Source organism: Gigantopelta aegis, chromosome 1 (assembly GCF_016097555.1).
Source record: "Gigantopelta aegis isolate Gae_Host chromosome 1, Gae_host_genome, whole genome shotgun sequence".
NCBI classification, from domain to species: Eukaryota; Metazoa; Mollusca; class Gastropoda; order Neomphalida; family Peltospiridae; genus Gigantopelta; species Gigantopelta aegis.
Window position 1 is genome coordinate 15,655,488 of NC_054699.1, and position 19,467 is coordinate 15,674,954.

A 19,467-nucleotide genomic window follows, 5' to 3' on the forward strand; every position below is an offset into this window, starting at 1 on the left:
TTTGATTTTGCTGCAATGTTTAAGATGTTATCGACGAACAGAGACTTTTAACGATTGTAATTACATATCAAGTATATTTTTCTGCATAAAATATTAGTGGCTGTATATTAAACGTGTTTCTGATCATTGTAATATTTGTACTAGATTAAATTTCATTTTATTTCCTAATTTATTTTAATTTTTTCGTACGTACGAAATTATTTGAAGACAAAATCCAGTTTGGGCTTCTTTCAAATATTAAGACGACCAGAAACATTGAATGTACAGACTCTGATATTCTAAACAAGAAAATATATTTAATATGAAAGTTTAATCGTAGAAATATTTTATTAGTTGGAAACATCTTACAATGCAGCAAACTCAGGAATGTCCCTTTAATGTATAATTCTCCAGTTGTGAAACGGTAACACAATACTCTACTCCACGACTGTCTTGTAGAATTAATTTCATCCGCAAGATTTTATGTCATATTGCAGATACATTTGCCAAACTGTTTGCTGCCCACCTGCTTTGAGATTAATGGCATGCCAGATATTAAATATCACAGACTGCGTAATTTATCGAGCAATGTCTGATAACATCTCAGCACATTGTTTATTGACAAGCTGTTGGTTAGTCCATGAGGCTTCGGTGCACGAGTGACAGGCAAGAAGAGGAATATATTTGTCTGCCGATACCTAATCACATTTTAACCTATGGCTATTTGGTGTTTTAACACATGGTCATTTCGACATTTCGTGTATCGAGACTGCATGGGCGTCATGAAAGATGCCAGCAAATGAAGAAGCTGGTAACAGCAAAACCTGTCTAAAACCAGACCCTGAACATTGTTTTCAGATTTATTTCTACATCTAAGCTAATGCTGTGGGTATGGGTAATTTTCGGCATGCTTCCATCAGAGAACTGTTCAAGCAAGCCTGTCGTAGGCACAACATCTGACTTTGCCAGAGAGTTCTGTCCCTGGCAGTGGGGAGAGGGCTGTGTGTGGGTGTGGGTAATTTTTGGCATGCTTCCATCAGAGAACTGTTCAAGCATGCCTGTCGTGGACACAACCTCTGACTTCGCCAGAGAGTTCTGTCCATTAGGGGAGGCTAATGTTTGTAATTGTAAGCTCAGCTATATAAAAAACAATAGTGATAAGCTACCTTTCCATGGGGTGGGTTTAGCTCGATCGGTAGAGTGCTCGCTTGAGGTGCTTGCATGGCAGGATTGAACCACCTCAATGGATTCTTTCAACTGATAGGTTTTTTTTCGGTGAACCACAACTGGTCAAAGACTATGGCATGTGCTTTCCTGTCTGTGGGAAAGTGCATATAAAAGATACCTTGCTGTATTAGAATCTTTTTTTAGTGGATTTTCTCTGACGACTATGTGTCAGAATTACTAAAAGTTTGACATCCAATAGCCGATGATTAATTAATCAGTGTGCTCTAGTGGTGTTGTTAAACAAAACAAACTTTAACTTTAAGTTTCTACCTTTCCACACCAGGCCACGTGCTTATAAACCTTAAAGTCTAAACTGCAATAAAGTCCAGACTTTAACGTCATGGCAACGCCATCCAAATAGCATTACTTTAAAGTCTGGACTTCATTAAAGTCTAGACTTTAAGTTTTATAAGCATGGATCCATTTGGTCATTTGTCTATCCAGTGGCCTCTGGGAAAGTACAAATAAAAAGATCCCTTGCTGCTAATGAAAACATGTAGCACTGCATGCCAGAATTATCAAATGTTTCATATCCAATAACCACTGATAAATAAATAATCAGTGGGCTCTAGTGGTGCCATTAAACAAAACTACCTATCCAGTGCCTTGTAAGACATTTGATTGTTCTTAGTTCTAACACTCAACACATTATATTTACGGTTATATGACGTCAGACATATGGTTAAGGATCACACAGATATTGAGAGAGGAACCCCTTGTTGCCACTTCATGGGCTACTCTTTTCGATTAGCAGCAAGGAATCTTTTATATGCACCATCCCACAGACAGGGTAGTACATACCACAGCCTTTGTTACACCAGTTGTGGAGCACTGGCTGGAACGAGAAATAGCCAAATGGGTCCACCGATGGGGATTGATCCTAGACGACCGTGCATCAAGCGAGCACTGTACCACTGGGCTATGCCCCACCCCCTACTAGAGTCTTGGAAATGAAGAATGCATCATTCGGAATAAAAGCCTAACGGGCGTCTTTGATGTCCAGCAAACGAGGAAATGTCCTCAGACTGAAAGTAATGGGGTATGAGTAACCGGTTTGATCTAATGAATTATTACACACACACACACACACACACACACACACACACACACTGTTTGCGCACTGTGAATCACCGCCCGCCATCATTCTTCGTTTAACTTCCTCCTTGTGATGTCAAAGCTCCAGCTGTTTTATTTACTGGTCAGCTAGTACAGGGACTGTCTCCATGGTTACAGTCAAACCATCACACTTGTGTGTGTGTGCCCAGGACAGTGTGCTTTAACCTTAATTGGATATAAGCATGGAAATAAGTTGAATGAATGAATGAATAAAGCTGATGGGAGCATCATCTAGCTATCGGCATCGGTGGCTAGTACAGGGACTGTTTCCATGGTTCCAGTCAAACCATCGGATTTGTGTGTGTGCCCAGGACAGTGTGCTTTAACCTTAATTGGATATAAGCATTAAAATAAGTTAAATGAATGAATGAAGCTGATGGGAGTGGGGGGTGGGGGGTGGGGGCAGGATCTATCTATCGGCATTGGTGGCTAGTACAGGGACTGTTACCATTGTTCCAGTGAAACCATCGCACTTGTGTGTGTGCCCAGGACAGTGTGCTTTAACCTTAATTGGATAATGGCATTAAAATAAGTTTAACAATACCACTATAGAGCACATTGATTAATTAATCATCGGCTATTATATGTCAAACATATTGTAATTTTGACACATAGTCATCAGAGGAAACGTGCTACATTTTTCCATTAGTAGCAAGGGATCTTTTATGTGCACTTTCCCACAGACAGGAAAGCACATATTAGCTGTTGACCAGTTCTGGTGCACTGTTTGGAACGAGAGAAAAAAACCCAAATCAGTTGAATGGATCCACTGAGGTGATTCGATCCTGCAGTGCAAGCATGATGTGATTAAAGCGTACGAGCCATCACACTTCAGGGAAGTACTCTATTGCTTAGTTACGCATGTACATCCGACTCTCTAACTGGTCATAAAATTCCTGCCTTTCATTTCCATTACATTCACAGGCAGGAAAAGCATTGAAAGGAGAAATTAAGTGTCACAGAATCGAAAATCTATCGACGAATGGTGTCGGTTATTTCACAAATGAAAACATTTCCTCAGATAAAATTAATGGACAGATATCGACACCAAGGACTTGTAATATGAATCCATCACAAATTTATCATATCCCCCGTTAGGCAGGACAGAAATATGTGTTTGTTGCATAGCCAAATATAATCCCGATAATAAGTTTTGTGTTTGTCAAATGTTGTCTTGATAGTAAAAATCCCAGCTCAGGTATTTATTTTCCAGCATTGTAGATCACATTTTTGTTTTAATGACTTTAAATCAACACCCACTGGTAGAAATATCGGTTTTATTGCGATAGTTTGTGACAGAATTGCACAAAATATGAAGCTGAAATGTGAATCAGCTAAAATGTTATCTCTGTTTTATTGCCAAAGCTCAGATTAATTTTGCAAGATGCAAAGCAATCTATACTTCTCATATTTTAAGTTGAAAACAATTGTTACAAATTGAGAAGCAATTCTATGACTCCTTATTACACTGGCAGGCGAGACATAGCCCATTGGTAGTGTTTTAACTTGATATGTGGCCGGTCTGGGATCAACCTCCATTGGTGGGCCCATTGGGCTATTTCTCGCTCCAGCCAGTGCACCACGACTGGTACATCAAAGGCCAGTCTTCGCCATGAGTAAAATAAAGGCGAGCTGAAGATGACTCTCCTGAAATTGTCCTAGGCGAGCAATCTATTGATGAGTCAAATAAAATGTATTAAATATTTTAGTGAGAGGCGATCAGTTTGCCACTCTCCTAAAACCTTCCAGGCGAGTGTGGAGGGGAGCGGGAGTCATCACTCACCTTTCCTGGCATAGACTGAAGGCTGTGGTATGTGCTATCCTTTGGGATGGTGCATATAAAAGATCCTTTGCTGCTAATCGAAAAAAGAGCAGCCCATGAAGTGGTGACAGCGGTATGTCCAACGCCATATAACAGTAAATAAAATGTGTTGAGTGCGTCGTTCAATAAAAACATTTCCTTCCTTCCTTATTACACTGGGGCAGGACGTAACCCAGTGGTAAAGCACTCTCCTGATACCTGATCGGTCGAGGATCGATCCCTGCCGGTGGACCCATTGAGATATTTCTCATTCAAGGCAGTCCAGGGAGATGTGTGTGCATAGACCAATGGTAAAGCACTCGTCTGATGCATGGTCGGTTTAGGATCAATCCCCGCCAATGGGCCCATTGAAATATTTCTCATTCAAGCCAGTGGTGGGGTTGGGGGCACGTAGCTCAGTCACTGGGAAAACATCTGCCTGATGCACGGTCGATTTAGGATCGATCCTCGCCGGTGGGCCCATTGAAAGCTATTTCTCATTCCAGCTAATGGTGGGGGTGGGGGGGTGTGTAGCCCAGTGGTAAATCACTCTCCTGATGCACGGTCGGTTTAGGATCGATGCCCGATGGGCTCCAGGACGTAGCCCAGTGGTAAAGCACTCTCCTGATGCACGGTTGGTTTAGGATCGATGCCCGATGGGCTCCAGGACGTAGCCCAGTGGTAAAGCACTCTCCTGATGCACTTTCGGTTTAGGATCGATGCCCGATGGGCTCCAGGACGTAGCCCAGTGGTAAAGCACTCTCCTGATGCACGGTTGGTTTAGGATCGATGCCCGATGGGCTCCAGGACGTAGCCCAGTGGTAAAGCACTCTCCTGATGCACTTTCGGTTTAGGATCGATGCCCGATGGGCTCCAGGACGTAGCCCAGTGGTAAAGCACTCTCCTGATGCACAGTTGGTTTAGGATCGATGCCCGATGGGCTCCAGGACGTAGCCCAGTGGTAAATCACTCTCCTGATGGACGGTTGATTTAGGATCGATGCCCGATGGGCTCCAGGACGTAGCCCAGTGGTAAATCACTCTCCTGATGGACGGTTGATTTAGGATCGATGCCCGATGGGCTCCAGGACGTAGCCCAGTGGTAAAGCACTCTCCTGTGCACTTTCGGTTTAGGATCGATGCCCGATGGGCTCCAGGACGTAGCCCAGTGGTAAATCACTCTCCTGATGCACGGTCGGTTTAGGATCGATGCCCGATGGGCTCCAGGACGTAGCCCAGTGGTAAAGCACTCTCCTGATGCACTTTCAGTTTAGGATCGATGCCCGATGGGCTCCAGGACGTAGCCCAGTGGTAAATCACTCTCCTGATGCATGGTTGGTCTTGGATCGATCTCCGCCAGTGGGCCCATTGAACTATTTCTCGTTTCAACCAGAGCTTCACAAGTGATATAACAAAGGCAGTGGTATGTACTATCCTGTTTGTTGGATGCTGCATATAAAAGACCACTTGCTGCTAATCGGAAAGAGTAGCCCATGTAGTAGCGACAGCGGGTTTCCTCTCTCATTGTCTTTGTGATCTTTATTAATATGTCTGACTTCCGACCGTAAGGTGCAGACCCTAGTTTCAGTGAGTGAAAAATGGACACTACGTTTAGTTAATCTACAAACCTGCAATACACATTTGGATAAGGCCAAAAAAAAAAAATGGTTTGTTTCCGGTCACCCGACCGACCTTAAATTTTGCCACCGACCCTGAGCTTTTTTTTTCTGCTGGGGTTGGGGGAAGCACACAGAGAAGTTGTGGTCGCGGATCGACAAAGCAGACGACAGAAGTACTCAAGTAGGATAACTCTTACACATCAGTGTGTGTGTTAAATGGAGGTTGAGGGGTGTGTGTGGGGGGGGGGGAGGGGGGTGGGGGCAGCAGCGATGGTTTTTATACACCCCCACTGAAATTGGAATCATTAACCAGTGTTCTACGTTGCGACCAAAATGGTTGCCAATGCGACCAAAATGTTGGCGTGGCGACCGATTGAATTTATTATCGTCGCCATCTGGCGACTGACTCCAAAAACGTCTAAGTATTAAATTATTTGCCATGTGCATTCAGAGTCCTAGCAGCGAAAACAAATGAAATTTGTTGACATCATTGTGCAGTCGGAATATTTCACTATTTACGAAGTTGTCCGATTGATCACTGTGAATTCTGTATTAATTGTCGGTACAATTCGGAACTCATCGTTGATTTTAGTAATTTGGCGAAAACAATCCAGATACTTACAACACATTCATAAATGATACAAAATGAGTAGCGTCGCACTGTGGCGAGTAACATTTTAAGCTTGGCTAGTAAATTTTGTTTGTCCACTAGCCAAAGAAGAGTAAGTTATAAAACCGAGTGTAGAACACTGTTAATAACACGTGCTCTTATTAGGTACCACGGTAATTGGTGACACACGAGATCGCATGACAGTACGGTAACGTGTGTGGCGATTAAACAGCTTTTATTACAAACTGCTAAATACTGTAGGCCTATAGAGGAAAATATATTGTATTATCGTAACTCCAGTCATCTCATACAATGTAGGTTTATTTTCCAAAAACAACAATGTGCGATCTCAACAAAACAATAAAGGATTTCTCGATACCACATGCACAGACTACAAGTCATCGCATTTTTTCCACATGCAAAGGTGAAGGTCATTTGAAGAAGACTTTGTACAATTTTCGTTGTTGGCTACTGCTTAGGCCTAGTACCCAGAATTTGTTAATATACACGGGTGTAGCCTGTAGGAAGATATCAAAAAGTGGGGTGGGTGGGTACACACATGTATAAAATTAATATATAAACCATCGATGCCGCTTCCTACGCCAGTGATGTAGATAGGCCTATCAACTGCTGAGCATGGGTAATAATTAAATTAACGGAATATTCAAGAATAACCACTAACATTAAACAGTTCACATTTATTTCAGTGTTTCAGTTAATTGGGAATAAATTAATTTGAGTGATTTTAGCATGGGTCCGTTCAGTAGGCTAATAAACATTAAAACTATAAGTCCGTCCCACAGGGAACGCCTTAGCCCGAGTACTCTGACTGTAAGAGAGCTAGACGGACATTTGAACATAAACACGCTCTCATTATTTATGTCCAAATGTCCGTCTAGCTCTCTTACAGTCAAGAGTACTCGGGTTAGAAACGCCTTTTTTATTACTATGAAATTTACTACAAGTTATTCATTTCTAAGCCGATTGATTTGTAAATTGCACACAAAATTAGTATTGTTTTGTTATTTCCAATACAAGTTGGATAAATCTGTGAACTTTTTGTGCAAACATCTATTGACCAACTTGGACAAATTTGTGCAGTCATCCTATGACAAAACTGGACAAAGCTGTGAAGTTTCTGTGCAGTCATCTACTGACTTTTATTGGTGAAAGGAATAGTTTGAACTTTTTTAGTTTTTCTGTCTTTTGAAAATGGCATGTGAAACTTAAAACTGACATTGACAGTGAGATTGTTTTTATTTCTCTCTGGTTGCAAAGAGTAAACTAAGATTTTTCAGACAGCTTGCCTTCATGTCTTTCATCTTGAGATTGAGTTTTTCTCTGGCAAACACATTTAAGGTAGGGTAACCTTTCTTTGAACTAAAAAAAACAACAACAAAAACAAACAATTCTACCTACCTACCCTACTTTTTTTGGCCATGTTACCTGAAACAAACTTCTTCTTTTTTTTGGCCTAAGGTTATAGCTGCTAGAAGCTATCGTCTGTGATATTTAAACAGGGAAATAGCGTCTAAAAGTAAGTAGACGTGTGTAATATCATAACATTTTTAACATACAAAGATTTATTTACAATGCGTGACGTCAAACTAATTTGTGCTAATCGTGATGACGTCATATTACCGATGGCGGCGACTTTAGTACTGTGATTTACTCAAAATTTAATTAAAATATTACTTTAGAAGTGTTATAGGATAAATAGAATTTGCTACTCTTGTTTTTTAATATGTAAAATATCAAGCTCGTCTAGTTCATTGGTATTTTGTCTTGGCAGAGCCTCAACAAATACCAATTAACATAGACTTGGTTGATAATTTCCATATTAAAAATACTTGTGATGAATCATCTGTATATCACTCCTGATAATTAGAATGTATGGATATATCTGAAATACTGTCATAAATAAGATGGATATAGTAAAAGCTGCTGGTGAAATTGATCACCAGAAAGCATTGTGCATTATATGGCAGCCATTGTTGCCTGCACATCTGTCAATTTCAAGCCTTAAGAACCGACATTACAAATGAAGAAAGTACTTAAAAATTACTATAGTCATTAACAAACAACAACCCCAACATCACTTCCATAACCTAACCTGCATGGACGAACAATTACATTTTTAATATCATTTTCTGTGACAATCATAATCTACCACCACATCAGTATATAGAGCCCAGCTGATAAATTTTCAATTGTAATCAATCGCTGGAACCTCAGTATGTGTAACAGTCTTTAAACTGATGGAAGGAACTGTTTTATTTAACGACGCTCTCAACACATTTTATTTATGGTTATATGGCGTCGGATCACACAGATATTGATAGAGGAAACCCGCTGTTGCCACTTCGTGAGCTACTCTTTTTGATTAGCAGCAAGGGATCTTTTATATGCACCATCCCATAGGCAGGATAGCACATACCACGGCCGTTGATGTACCAGTCGTGGTGCACTGGCTGGAGTGAGAAATAGCGCAATGGGCCCACTGATGAGGATCGATCCCAAACCAACCGCACATCAAGAGAACTCTTTACCACTGGGCTATGTCCCGCCCCTTTAAACTGATGGCTTAAAGTCCTACTTTAACAGCCAGTGTAAGATATTATCAACTAGTAGAGCCTTTTGTATTAGAGACAGTGAGTGTGTATTTGTTTAACGACACCACTGGAACACATTGATTCATTAGTCATCGGCTATTGGATGTCAAACATTTGGTAATTCTGCTACATTTGTAAACAAGAAAATATACTTTTTCCATAAAAAAGCCTATGTTAATCGAAAACATCTTACAATGGAAGAAGCCATTAGGATAAGGAAGGAAATGTTTTATTTAACGATGCACTTATCACATTTTATATGGTTAAGGACTACACAGATATTGAGAGAGGAAACCTGTTATCGCCACTTCATGGGCTACTCTTTTCAATTAGCAGTAGGGGATCTTTAATTTTCACCATCCCACAGACAGGATAGTACATACCACAGCCTTTGTTACACCAGTTGTGGAGCACTGGCTAGAACGAGAAATAGCCCGATGGGTCCGCCGACGGGAATTGATCCTAGATCGATCGCGTATCCGGCGCCATCAGAATAAAGGCTGCTACGTCTTATGTAGTGATGTTCCTATGATTGATTATAATTGAAAATGTATCATTTGGGCTCTGTGAATGTGGTGATAGAAGTGATGCAAATACATGTATGTTGGGATTTAGTGTTTGTTTTTTCATGTACGTAAAGAAAAAAGCAGGATTTTGTAACAGAAAGAAATTTTTGGGTATGGTGCTATGGATTTGAGTTTTTAAAATGTGGGTGCCGAATGCAAACACAGTCGATGGTGTGTCTGGGTTAGCCTCTTCCTCCCCCGAAAGAAAATGGGTTAGTGTAAAGAAAATCATTTAAAGTCAAAAGGTCAATTTAAAAATAATAAAATCTGCAACAAATTTTGGGTATGACGCCATACACAAATCATATTTTTGGGTGATGTTATTTTACCCGTTTTACCCTCTGGCAGGAACCCTGAAAAGATATTACATTGTAAATAGTTATTAAAGAAAAAAAAAAAAAGTGATTTAAGAGTCTGTATCCCGGTGAACACAACAATAGGTGCATGTACATGTATGTACATGTACATGGTATACATGTTTATTATATTGTTCAAAGAACATTTTGTTTACACAATCTTTTTTAGCGATATTTCTAGTCAATTGGAAATTCATTAGCAACTATACTGTTTAATGTTTGTATATTGTCTCACTTTTGTGTTACCGGTATTTAGCTAATCCACAAATCATTGATTATCTTTTCCATTGTTTAGTTTACAAGTCATTGACTTGTTTGTTTTTTAATTTATCTAATCCACAAGTCAGTGACTTGTTTGTTTTATAATTTAGTTAATATTTTTGGTCATTATGCAACTTGCAATTGAGCCTTAATTAATTAATTACCTTGTCAATAACAGTTCATCCACAAGTCATTATCTGGTTTGTTGTTAAGTCGGTGACAATTCTTGTCAGTTAATTGTTTAAGTCAATGACTATCTTATGTGTTAATTGTTTAAGTCAATGACTATCTTGTCTGTTAATTGTTTAGGTCAGTGACTATTCTTGTATATTGTTTAAGCCACTGACTATCTTTTCTATTGTTTAAGCCACTGACTATCTTGTGTTTTATTTTTAGATAACCACATACCTTGGGAAGCGTGACTTCATTGACCACCTGTCACACATAGACCCAATCGGTAGGCGTTTGTTTTTCTTCTTTCTGTTTTTTGTTTCTTTTTTTAAAAACCACAAACATTTAACCCTGAGACAAAGACATTTAAAAAATAAAATTGACATCACAAACGTGGATGATGATGAGATGAATGGTGAATCCACAGTATTTCCATTTCGGTATGGGACTTCTTGACAGGGCCGTGCTCCACGATTGCTGTCAGTTGAGCTATCTCAGTACCACCCAAGCCCAGGGTACACAGAACCTGAAAGTGTATGCTGGGTAATCATTCACTTGGAAGACACGCCCATAATTGCATCCGTAAAGTGGATAAACCTCAGTATATGTGGTCTTGCACCTATCCATTGAACTTCATGGTGCATTCACTCATGGTTGGACCCGGTACTGGCTTGAAAATCCCCTATTGCCTCAGATGGGATACGAACCAGTACCTACCAGCCTCAAATTCGATGGCATAACCGCTACACCATCAAGTCTGGATCATTGGTAGGTGTCTTGGCTTGGTTCTTGATAGTGATTGCTGATGGCATAACGACTACACCATCAAGGCTGGATCATTGGTAAGTGTCTTGGCTTGGTTCTTGTTAGTGATTTCTGATGGCATAACCACTACACCATCAAGACTGGATCATTGGTCTACTTGTTGGCTTGGTTCTTGTTAGTGATTACTGATGGCATAACCACTACACCATCAAGGCTGGATCATTGGTAGGTATCTTGGCTTGGTTCTTGTTAGTGATTGCTAATGGCATAACCACTACACCATCAAGGCTGAATCATTGGTAGGTGTCTTGGCTTGGTTCTTGATAGTGATTGCTGATGGCATAACGACTACACCATCAAGGCTGGATCATTGGTAGGTGTCTGGGTTTGGTTCTTGATAGTGATTGCTGATGGCATAACCACTGCACCATCAGGGCTGGATCATTGGTAGGTATCTTGGCTTGGTTCTTGTTAGTGATTGCTGATGGCATAACCACTACACCATCAAGGCTGGATCATTGGTAGGTGTCTTGGCTTGGTTCTTGATAGTGATTGCTGATGGCATAACCACTACACCATCAAGGCTGGATCATTGGTAGGTGTCTTGGCTTGGTTCTTGATAGTGATTGCTGATGGCATAACGACTACACCATCAAGGCTGGATCATTGGTAGGTATCTTGGCTTGGTTCTTGATAGTGGTTGCTGATAGCATAACCACTACACCATCAAGGCTGGATCATTGGTAGGTGTCTTGGCTTGGTTCTTGATAGTGATTGCTGATGGCATAACCACTGCACCATCAAGGCTGGATCATTGGTAGGTATCTTGGCTTGGTTCTTGTTAGTGATTGCTGATGGCATAACCACTGCACCATCAAGGCTGGATCATTGGTAGGTATCTTGGCTTGGTTATTGTTAGTGATTGCTGATGGCATAACGACTACACCATCAAGGCTGGATCATTGGTAGGTGTCTTGGCTTGGTTCTTGAAAGTGATTGCTGATGGCATAACCACTGCACCATCAAGGCTGGATCATTGGTAGGTGTCTTGGCTTGGTTCTTGATAGTGATTGCTGATGGCATAACCACTGCACCATCAAGGCTGGATCATTGGTAGGTATCTTGGCTTGGTTCTTGTTAGTGATTGCTGATGGCATAACGACTACACCATCAAGGCTGGATCATTGGTAGGTATCTTGGCTTGGTTCTTGATAGTGATTGCTGATGGCATAACTGATGGCATAACCACTACACCATCAAGGCTGGATCATTGGTAGGTGTCTTGGCTTGGTTCTTGATAGTGATTGCTGATGGCATAACCACTGCACCATCAAGGCTGGATCATTGGTAGGTATCTTGGCTTGGTTCTTGTTAGTGATTGCTGATGGCATAACCACTGCACCATCAAGGCTGGATCATTGGTAGGTATCTTGGCTTGGTTATTGTTAGTGATTGCTGATGGCATAACGACTACACCATCAAGGCTGGATCATTGGTAGGTGTCTTGGCTTGGTTCTTGAAAGTGATTGCTGATGGCATAACCACTGCACAATCAAGGCTGGATCATTGGTAGGTGTCTTGGCTTGGTTCTTGATAGTGATTGCTGATGGCATAACCACTGCACCATCAAGGCTGGATCATTGGTAGGTATCTTGGCTTGGTTCTTGTTAGTGATTGCTGATGGCATAACCACTACACCATCAAGGCTGGATCGTTGGTAGGTGTCTTGGCTTGGTTCTTGATAGTGATTGCTGATGGCATAACGACTACAACATCAAGGCTGGATCATTGGTAGGTGTCTAGGCTTGGTTCTTGATAGTGATTGCTGATGGCATAACCACTACACCATCAAGTCTGGATCATTGGTAGGTGTCTTGGCTTGATTCTTGATAGTGATTGCTGATGGCATAACCACTACACCATTAAGGCTGGATCATTGGTAGGTATCTTGGCTTGGTTCTTGTTAGTGATTGCTGATGGCATAACCACTACACCATCAAGGCTGGATCATTGGTAGGTGATAGTGATTGCTGATGGCATAACCACTACACCATCAAGGCTGGATCATTGGTCTACTTGTTGGCTTGGTTCTTGTTAGTGATTGCTGATGGCATAACCACTACACCATTAAGGCTGGATCATTTGTAGGTGTCTTGGCTTGGTTCTTGATAGTGATTGCTGATGGCATAACCACTACACCATTAAGGCTGGATCATTGGTAGGTGATAGTGATTGCTGATGGCATAACCACTACACCATCAAGGCTGGATCATTTGTAGGTGTCTTGGCTTGGTTCTTGATAGTGATTGCTGATGGCATAACCACTACACCATCAAGGCTGGATCATTGGTAGGTGTCTAGGCTTGGTTCTTGTCAGTGATTGCCACTTGTCTTGCAGGCAGATGGTGCTAAAAGTTTCATTAGGTCAAGATGCCAGCGGGCCCGGCTTCCTAATGGCTTCCTGTCTACTAGACTGTCTTAACAAATTGCTTCAGTAAAAAGACTTGACTTTTACAGCAGGTCCCGTACCATGGTGATCATAATGGCATGACCCTTCACTAGCAGACTGGGTAAAATGATTTACAGTAGTAGTCATGGCATGCTATTTTGGTTATAGTGTCTTGATCGAATTAAGAGATGACCAACTGCCGCCACACACGCTACTCCTACCAATAAAGCAGCAAGTGATCTTTTATATGCACTTTCCCACAGACAGGACAGCACATACCACAGCATGTAATATACCAGTCATGGGGCACTGGTTGGGTTGGAGAAAAACAATATGAGATAATAAAGTTAAAGTTAAAGTTTGTTTTATTTAACAACACTACTAGAGCACATTGATTTATTAATCATCAGCTGTTGGATGTCGACCATTTGGCTTAGAAAGGAAACCAGCTATATCTTTCCATTAGTGGCAAGGGATCTTTTATATGCACCATCTCACAGACAGGATAGCACATATCATGGCCTTTGATATATCAGTCGTGGAGCACTGGCTGGAACAAGAAATGGCCCAATGTGGTCCGGCCAGCTAACGGAGATCAATCCGGCCGCGTATCAAGCGAGTGCTTTACCACTGGGCTACATCCCGCTCCATTGTTTAAAAAAAAATATCTGTACAAGGGTAGATTGAAGGAAGGGAACCAAGGAGACCTGTCCACCACCCCCACCCCTAATTTTAGTTTTTTATAAATAAATAAATTAAAGTGCCTCATCTTTTGAACAATGTGTTTACAATATTCATTGATGTGCCCTTTTAGGGAATTGGTTCATGTGCCCTTATGCTCTTACTTGATCCCCTACTTAAAATATCCCTGTGTCTGCTCTAGTAATATATTATATGTACAGTAGTAAAATCATTATCTTACACTAGTATGTGATATTTTCATTTTTTAGGAGCACAGATTAAAGTGACAGACCTTAGTTCATAAACACTACGACAAATTTTTCACTATTAAGGCCGTTTTTTTATCATTTAAATTAGAAGTACTTACATTTTATTATTTAGAATATTAATTTTCGTACACCCAAAGTGGTTACTGGTCATCCAGGTTTTTGCAGTACCCCAAAACACATTTTTCATTATTCTAAAAACGCATGTTCGTCCGAGAAATGATGGTTATCGAGACAAGCTCTAGTTATTTTTGGACAGTATTTCCCTGTTTAAACATCACAGACTTTAGCTTCTCTCCATTATAACCATACCCAAATTAATGTGTGTTACAGGTTTGTAGATTAACTAAACTGGGGTCTGTGCCTTTAATATACCGCGCTCCAGCCAGTGCACCACGACTGGTATATCCAAGGCTGTGGTATGTGCTATCCTGTCTGTGGGATGGTGCATATAAAAGATCCCTTGCTGCTAATCCAAAAGAGTAGCTCATGAAGTGGCGACAGTGGGTTTCCTCTCTCAATATCTGTGTGGTCCTTAACCATATGTCCAATGCCTTATAACCGTAAATAAAATGTGTTGAGTGTGTCTTCAAATAAAATATTTCCTTTTTTCCTTAATGTACGGTACAAACTGAAAGTATACATGTACATAAATCTATGTCACATCAATCAAAACAGCAGCCAGTGATTTGTAACTGTGACATTATTCCAGTTAAAACTGACATTATTCCAGTTAAAACTGTGACATCAGAGTTAGCCTAGCTGTCAATCAGCCTTTATGAATTTTCCAGTATTTTTTTCTACTAATGTCATTAAAAATAGAAGCCAATGCACCACGAGTGGTATATCAAAGGTTGTGGTATGTGCTATCCTGTCTGTGGGATGGTGTGTATAAAACACCACTTGCTACTAATGGAAAAATGTAGCAGATTTCCTATCTAAGACTTTATAATGTCAAAATTATTAAATGTTTGACAGCCAATTAGCCAATGATTAATAAATCAGTGTGCGTTAGTGGTTTCTTTAAACAAAACAAACTTTAATTTTTTTTTAAGAATAGAAATATATGTAACAGGTAAAAAAAATAAATTGTAGCCTGCTGTTGTCATATCATCTGACATAATTATGTTGATACTGAAGGCAAAGAATGATGTAATTTCATTGGTTTAAATCTTAAATATTAACATAAAATACATTGACAATCAGCTAATATTAACCAATCAGGAACAAGCTTACAAATGTGTATATAACAGTGTTATTTTTTATCAACATGCACAAATTAGATTGTAAAATATCTACAAGTGTTCAGGAAACATTTAATCTATGTAATTCTATACTCGGTAATAATTTGTTATAAAGGGGGTGAAATGTCAATAGCTGTCTGCCGCCTATAGCTATTAATGACAACCTTGCTACTTGTAATTGAAATTATTGGCTTGTAATTTTGTATGGGCATGTAAATCAAGGTATAATTGCTTTGGTAGAATTAATATTCTTATTTTATTTGGCAGCAGAATGTTTCCTAGAACATAAGTAACTATGCAGAACTCTCCTAATTGAAGGTGAGTTATAACTCTCATTCCCCATCACTCCACATCACAGAGACTCGGTCCAAGGAAAGTGATGTTTAGCTCCAGGTCAGGTCAGGTCAGGTCAGGTCAGGTCAGGTCATAGGGCTTAATGTGCACATTCAGAGCAAGCTGTAGTACTGCATGTCTGTCATGGGCACAGGTGTCGCCCTATGCCGGCTCCTCCATCCCCTTAGGATGTGAATATATATGATATCAATATCTAAATGGTAATATCTTATACAGCTCCCCATAATCTAAGTTAGGGAAGCAAGTAATCACTCCCCTCAATTTGCTTCACAGCGAGATCTGAGTAAGAATTGTTTTAATTAATAGACTATAATAATTAATGGTTTATAAAACATAATTTATTTTGACTGACACCAATTCTAAAACATGTAATTACAAGTCTTTACATGTACAGATGGCGTGGTGCTGGTTGACACATAGTACCTGAAGGATCGTAAAGTGTTCGCGCTCATCCTTTATATCATATTATACATCATCTATATTTACAGATGGCGTGTATCATATTATACATTATCTATATTCACAGGTGGCGTGTATCATATTATACATTATCTATATTCACAGGTGGCGTCTATCATATTATACATCATCTATATTCACAGATGGCGTCTATCATATTATACATCATCTATATTCACAGATGGCGTGTATCATATTATACATCATCTATATTCACAGATGGAGTGTATCATATTATACATCATCTATATTCACAGGTGGCGTCTGTCATATTATACATCATCTATATTCACAGGTGGCGTCTATCATATTATACATTATCTATATTCACAGGTGGCGTGTATCATATTATACATTATCTATATTCACAGGTGGCGTCTATCATATTATACATCATCTATATTCACAGATGGCGTGTATCATATTATACATCATCTATATTCACAGATGGCGTCTGTCATATTATACATCATCTATATTCACAGGTGGCGTCTGTCATATTATACATCATCTATATTCACAGGTGGCGTCTATCATATTATACATGATCTATATTCACAGGTGGCGTGTATCATATTATACATGATCTATATTCACAGATGGCGTCTATCATATTATACATCATCTATATTCACAGATGGCGTGTATCATATTATACATCATCTATATTCACAGGTGGCGTCTGTCATATTATACATCATCTATATTCACAGGTGGCGTCTGTCATATTATACATCATCTATATTCACAGGTGGCGTCTATCATATTATACATGATCTATATTCACAGGTGGCGTGTATCATATTATACATGATCTATATTCACAGGTGGCATCTATCATATTATACATGATCTATATTCACAGGTGGCTTCTATCATATTATACATCATCTATATTCACAGATGGCGTCTATCATATTATACATCATCTATATTCACAGATGGCGTCTATCATATTATACATCATCTATATTCACAGATGGCGTCTATCATATTATACATCATCTATATTCACAGATGGCGTCTATCATATTATACATCATCTATATTCACAGATGGCGTCTATCATATTATACATCATCTATATTCACAGATGGCGTCTATCATATTATACATGATCTATATTCACAGGTGGCGTCTATCATATTATACATGATCTATATTCACAGGTGGCGTCTATCATATTATACATGATCTATATTCACAGGTGGCGTCTATCATATTATACATCATCTATATTCACAGGTGGCGTCTACAGGGGTTCTAGAATATTTTTAAAATTCACTTGCCATAGGGCCAGTGGATTTGAAAATTCACTGGCCATGGTGAAAAATTCACTTGCCCATTTTTCATACTGAGATCATGTTTAGTCAATTTGTAAATTTATACAACAGATAGGCTCAATGGGCTTTATGGTTTGTTAGAAAAATATGCAAATAATTTTCATCAGTTTAGAATAAAGTTACTGTACCTTTTAAACTAATTGTTTTCACTAAAACCACCTAAGTTATAAAAAATAATCCATGTTACCGAGATATTACAACAATTAACAGCATTATTTATTTACTTATGAATGGGAACTCATCCCCCACCCACCCACCCCCTCAAAAAACAAAAAGAGAAAAGAAACAATTAAGAACCTTTATTAGAATAAAGTGTACATGTATTGCAGTTTAAGGCTTACCCCCCCCCCCCCCCACACACACACACACACACTCACACAATATTAGTAGTAATTTTTCAATTTGGGTACTTTGTTAAATTTATCTATTTCATGATACTATGTTCCTAAGCTTTTAAAAAAACTTTTTTTGCAATTTATGTCATATTTTATAAATTAAATTAATAATTTACACATTTAAAGTATTTGTAAATAGTGACATGCAACCTTTAAAACTAATAAAAGACTGGTTACCGTTTTGCATATTATTAGTATTAGAGTAACAAATCTTTGGATTCCAGTGTCAAAAACAAAATGGCGGCAAAACAATGAACTTTTGTTTTTCCAATGTTTACACTTTTTAACTTTAATAAAGTTACATCAGTAGGTATATTGATGTCATGGATGGGTCAGAGATTACTGCATGGTGGCCAACTATTTGTTAGTGAAATATTGCATGTGATAGCAAATCGAAAGAAATGACTTGTAGATATTTCTTTTGTTTTTTGTATGATCATAGGACATAACGTTGGTAGATTTAAAAAAAAAAAATTGTATCACTTGCCATCGGGATTGCACAAAGTAACTTTCACTGGCCCGAATCCAAAAAACACTGGCCTCGGGCATCGGGCCACCGTATTCTAGAAGGCCTGCATCTATCATATTATACATCATCTATATTCACAGGTGGTGTCTATTATACATCATCTATATTCACAGGTGGCGTGTATCATATTATACATCATCTATATTCACAGGTGGCGTGTATCATATTATACATCATCTATATTCACAGGTGGTGTCTATTATACATCATCTATATTCACAGGTGGCGTGTATCATATTATACATCATCTATATTCACAGGTGGCGTGTATCATGTTATACATCATCTATATTCACAGATGGCGTGTATCATATTATACATCATCTATATTCACAGATGGCGTGTATCATATTATACATCATCTATATTCACAGATGGCGTGTATCATATTATACATCATCTATATTCACAGGTGGCATCTATCATATTATACATCATCTATATTCACAGGTGGCGTGTATCATATTATACATCATCTATATTCACAGGTGGCGTGTATCATATTATACATCATCTATATTCACAGATGGCGTGTATCATATTATACATCATCTATATTCACAGGTGGCGTGTATCATATTATACATCATCTATATTCACAGATGGCGTGTATCATATTATACATCATCTATATTCACAGATGGCGTCTGTCATGTTATACATGA

At 39.1% G+C, this 19,467-nt stretch overlaps 1 protein-coding gene across 1 annotated transcript in view; it reads left to right on the forward strand.

The window, feature by feature from the left end:
• Positions 1-19,467, forward strand: part of LOC121371142 (arrestin red cell-like) — a 149,626-nt gene that overhangs the window by 59,581 nt on the left and 70,578 nt on the right. The window contains exon 3 of the mRNA XM_041496813.1: positions 10,543-10,603. Within this exon, the coding sequence (XP_041352747.1) occupies positions 10,543-10,603 (61 nt within the window). The remainder of the gene's footprint in view (positions 1-10,542; positions 10,604-19,467) is intronic.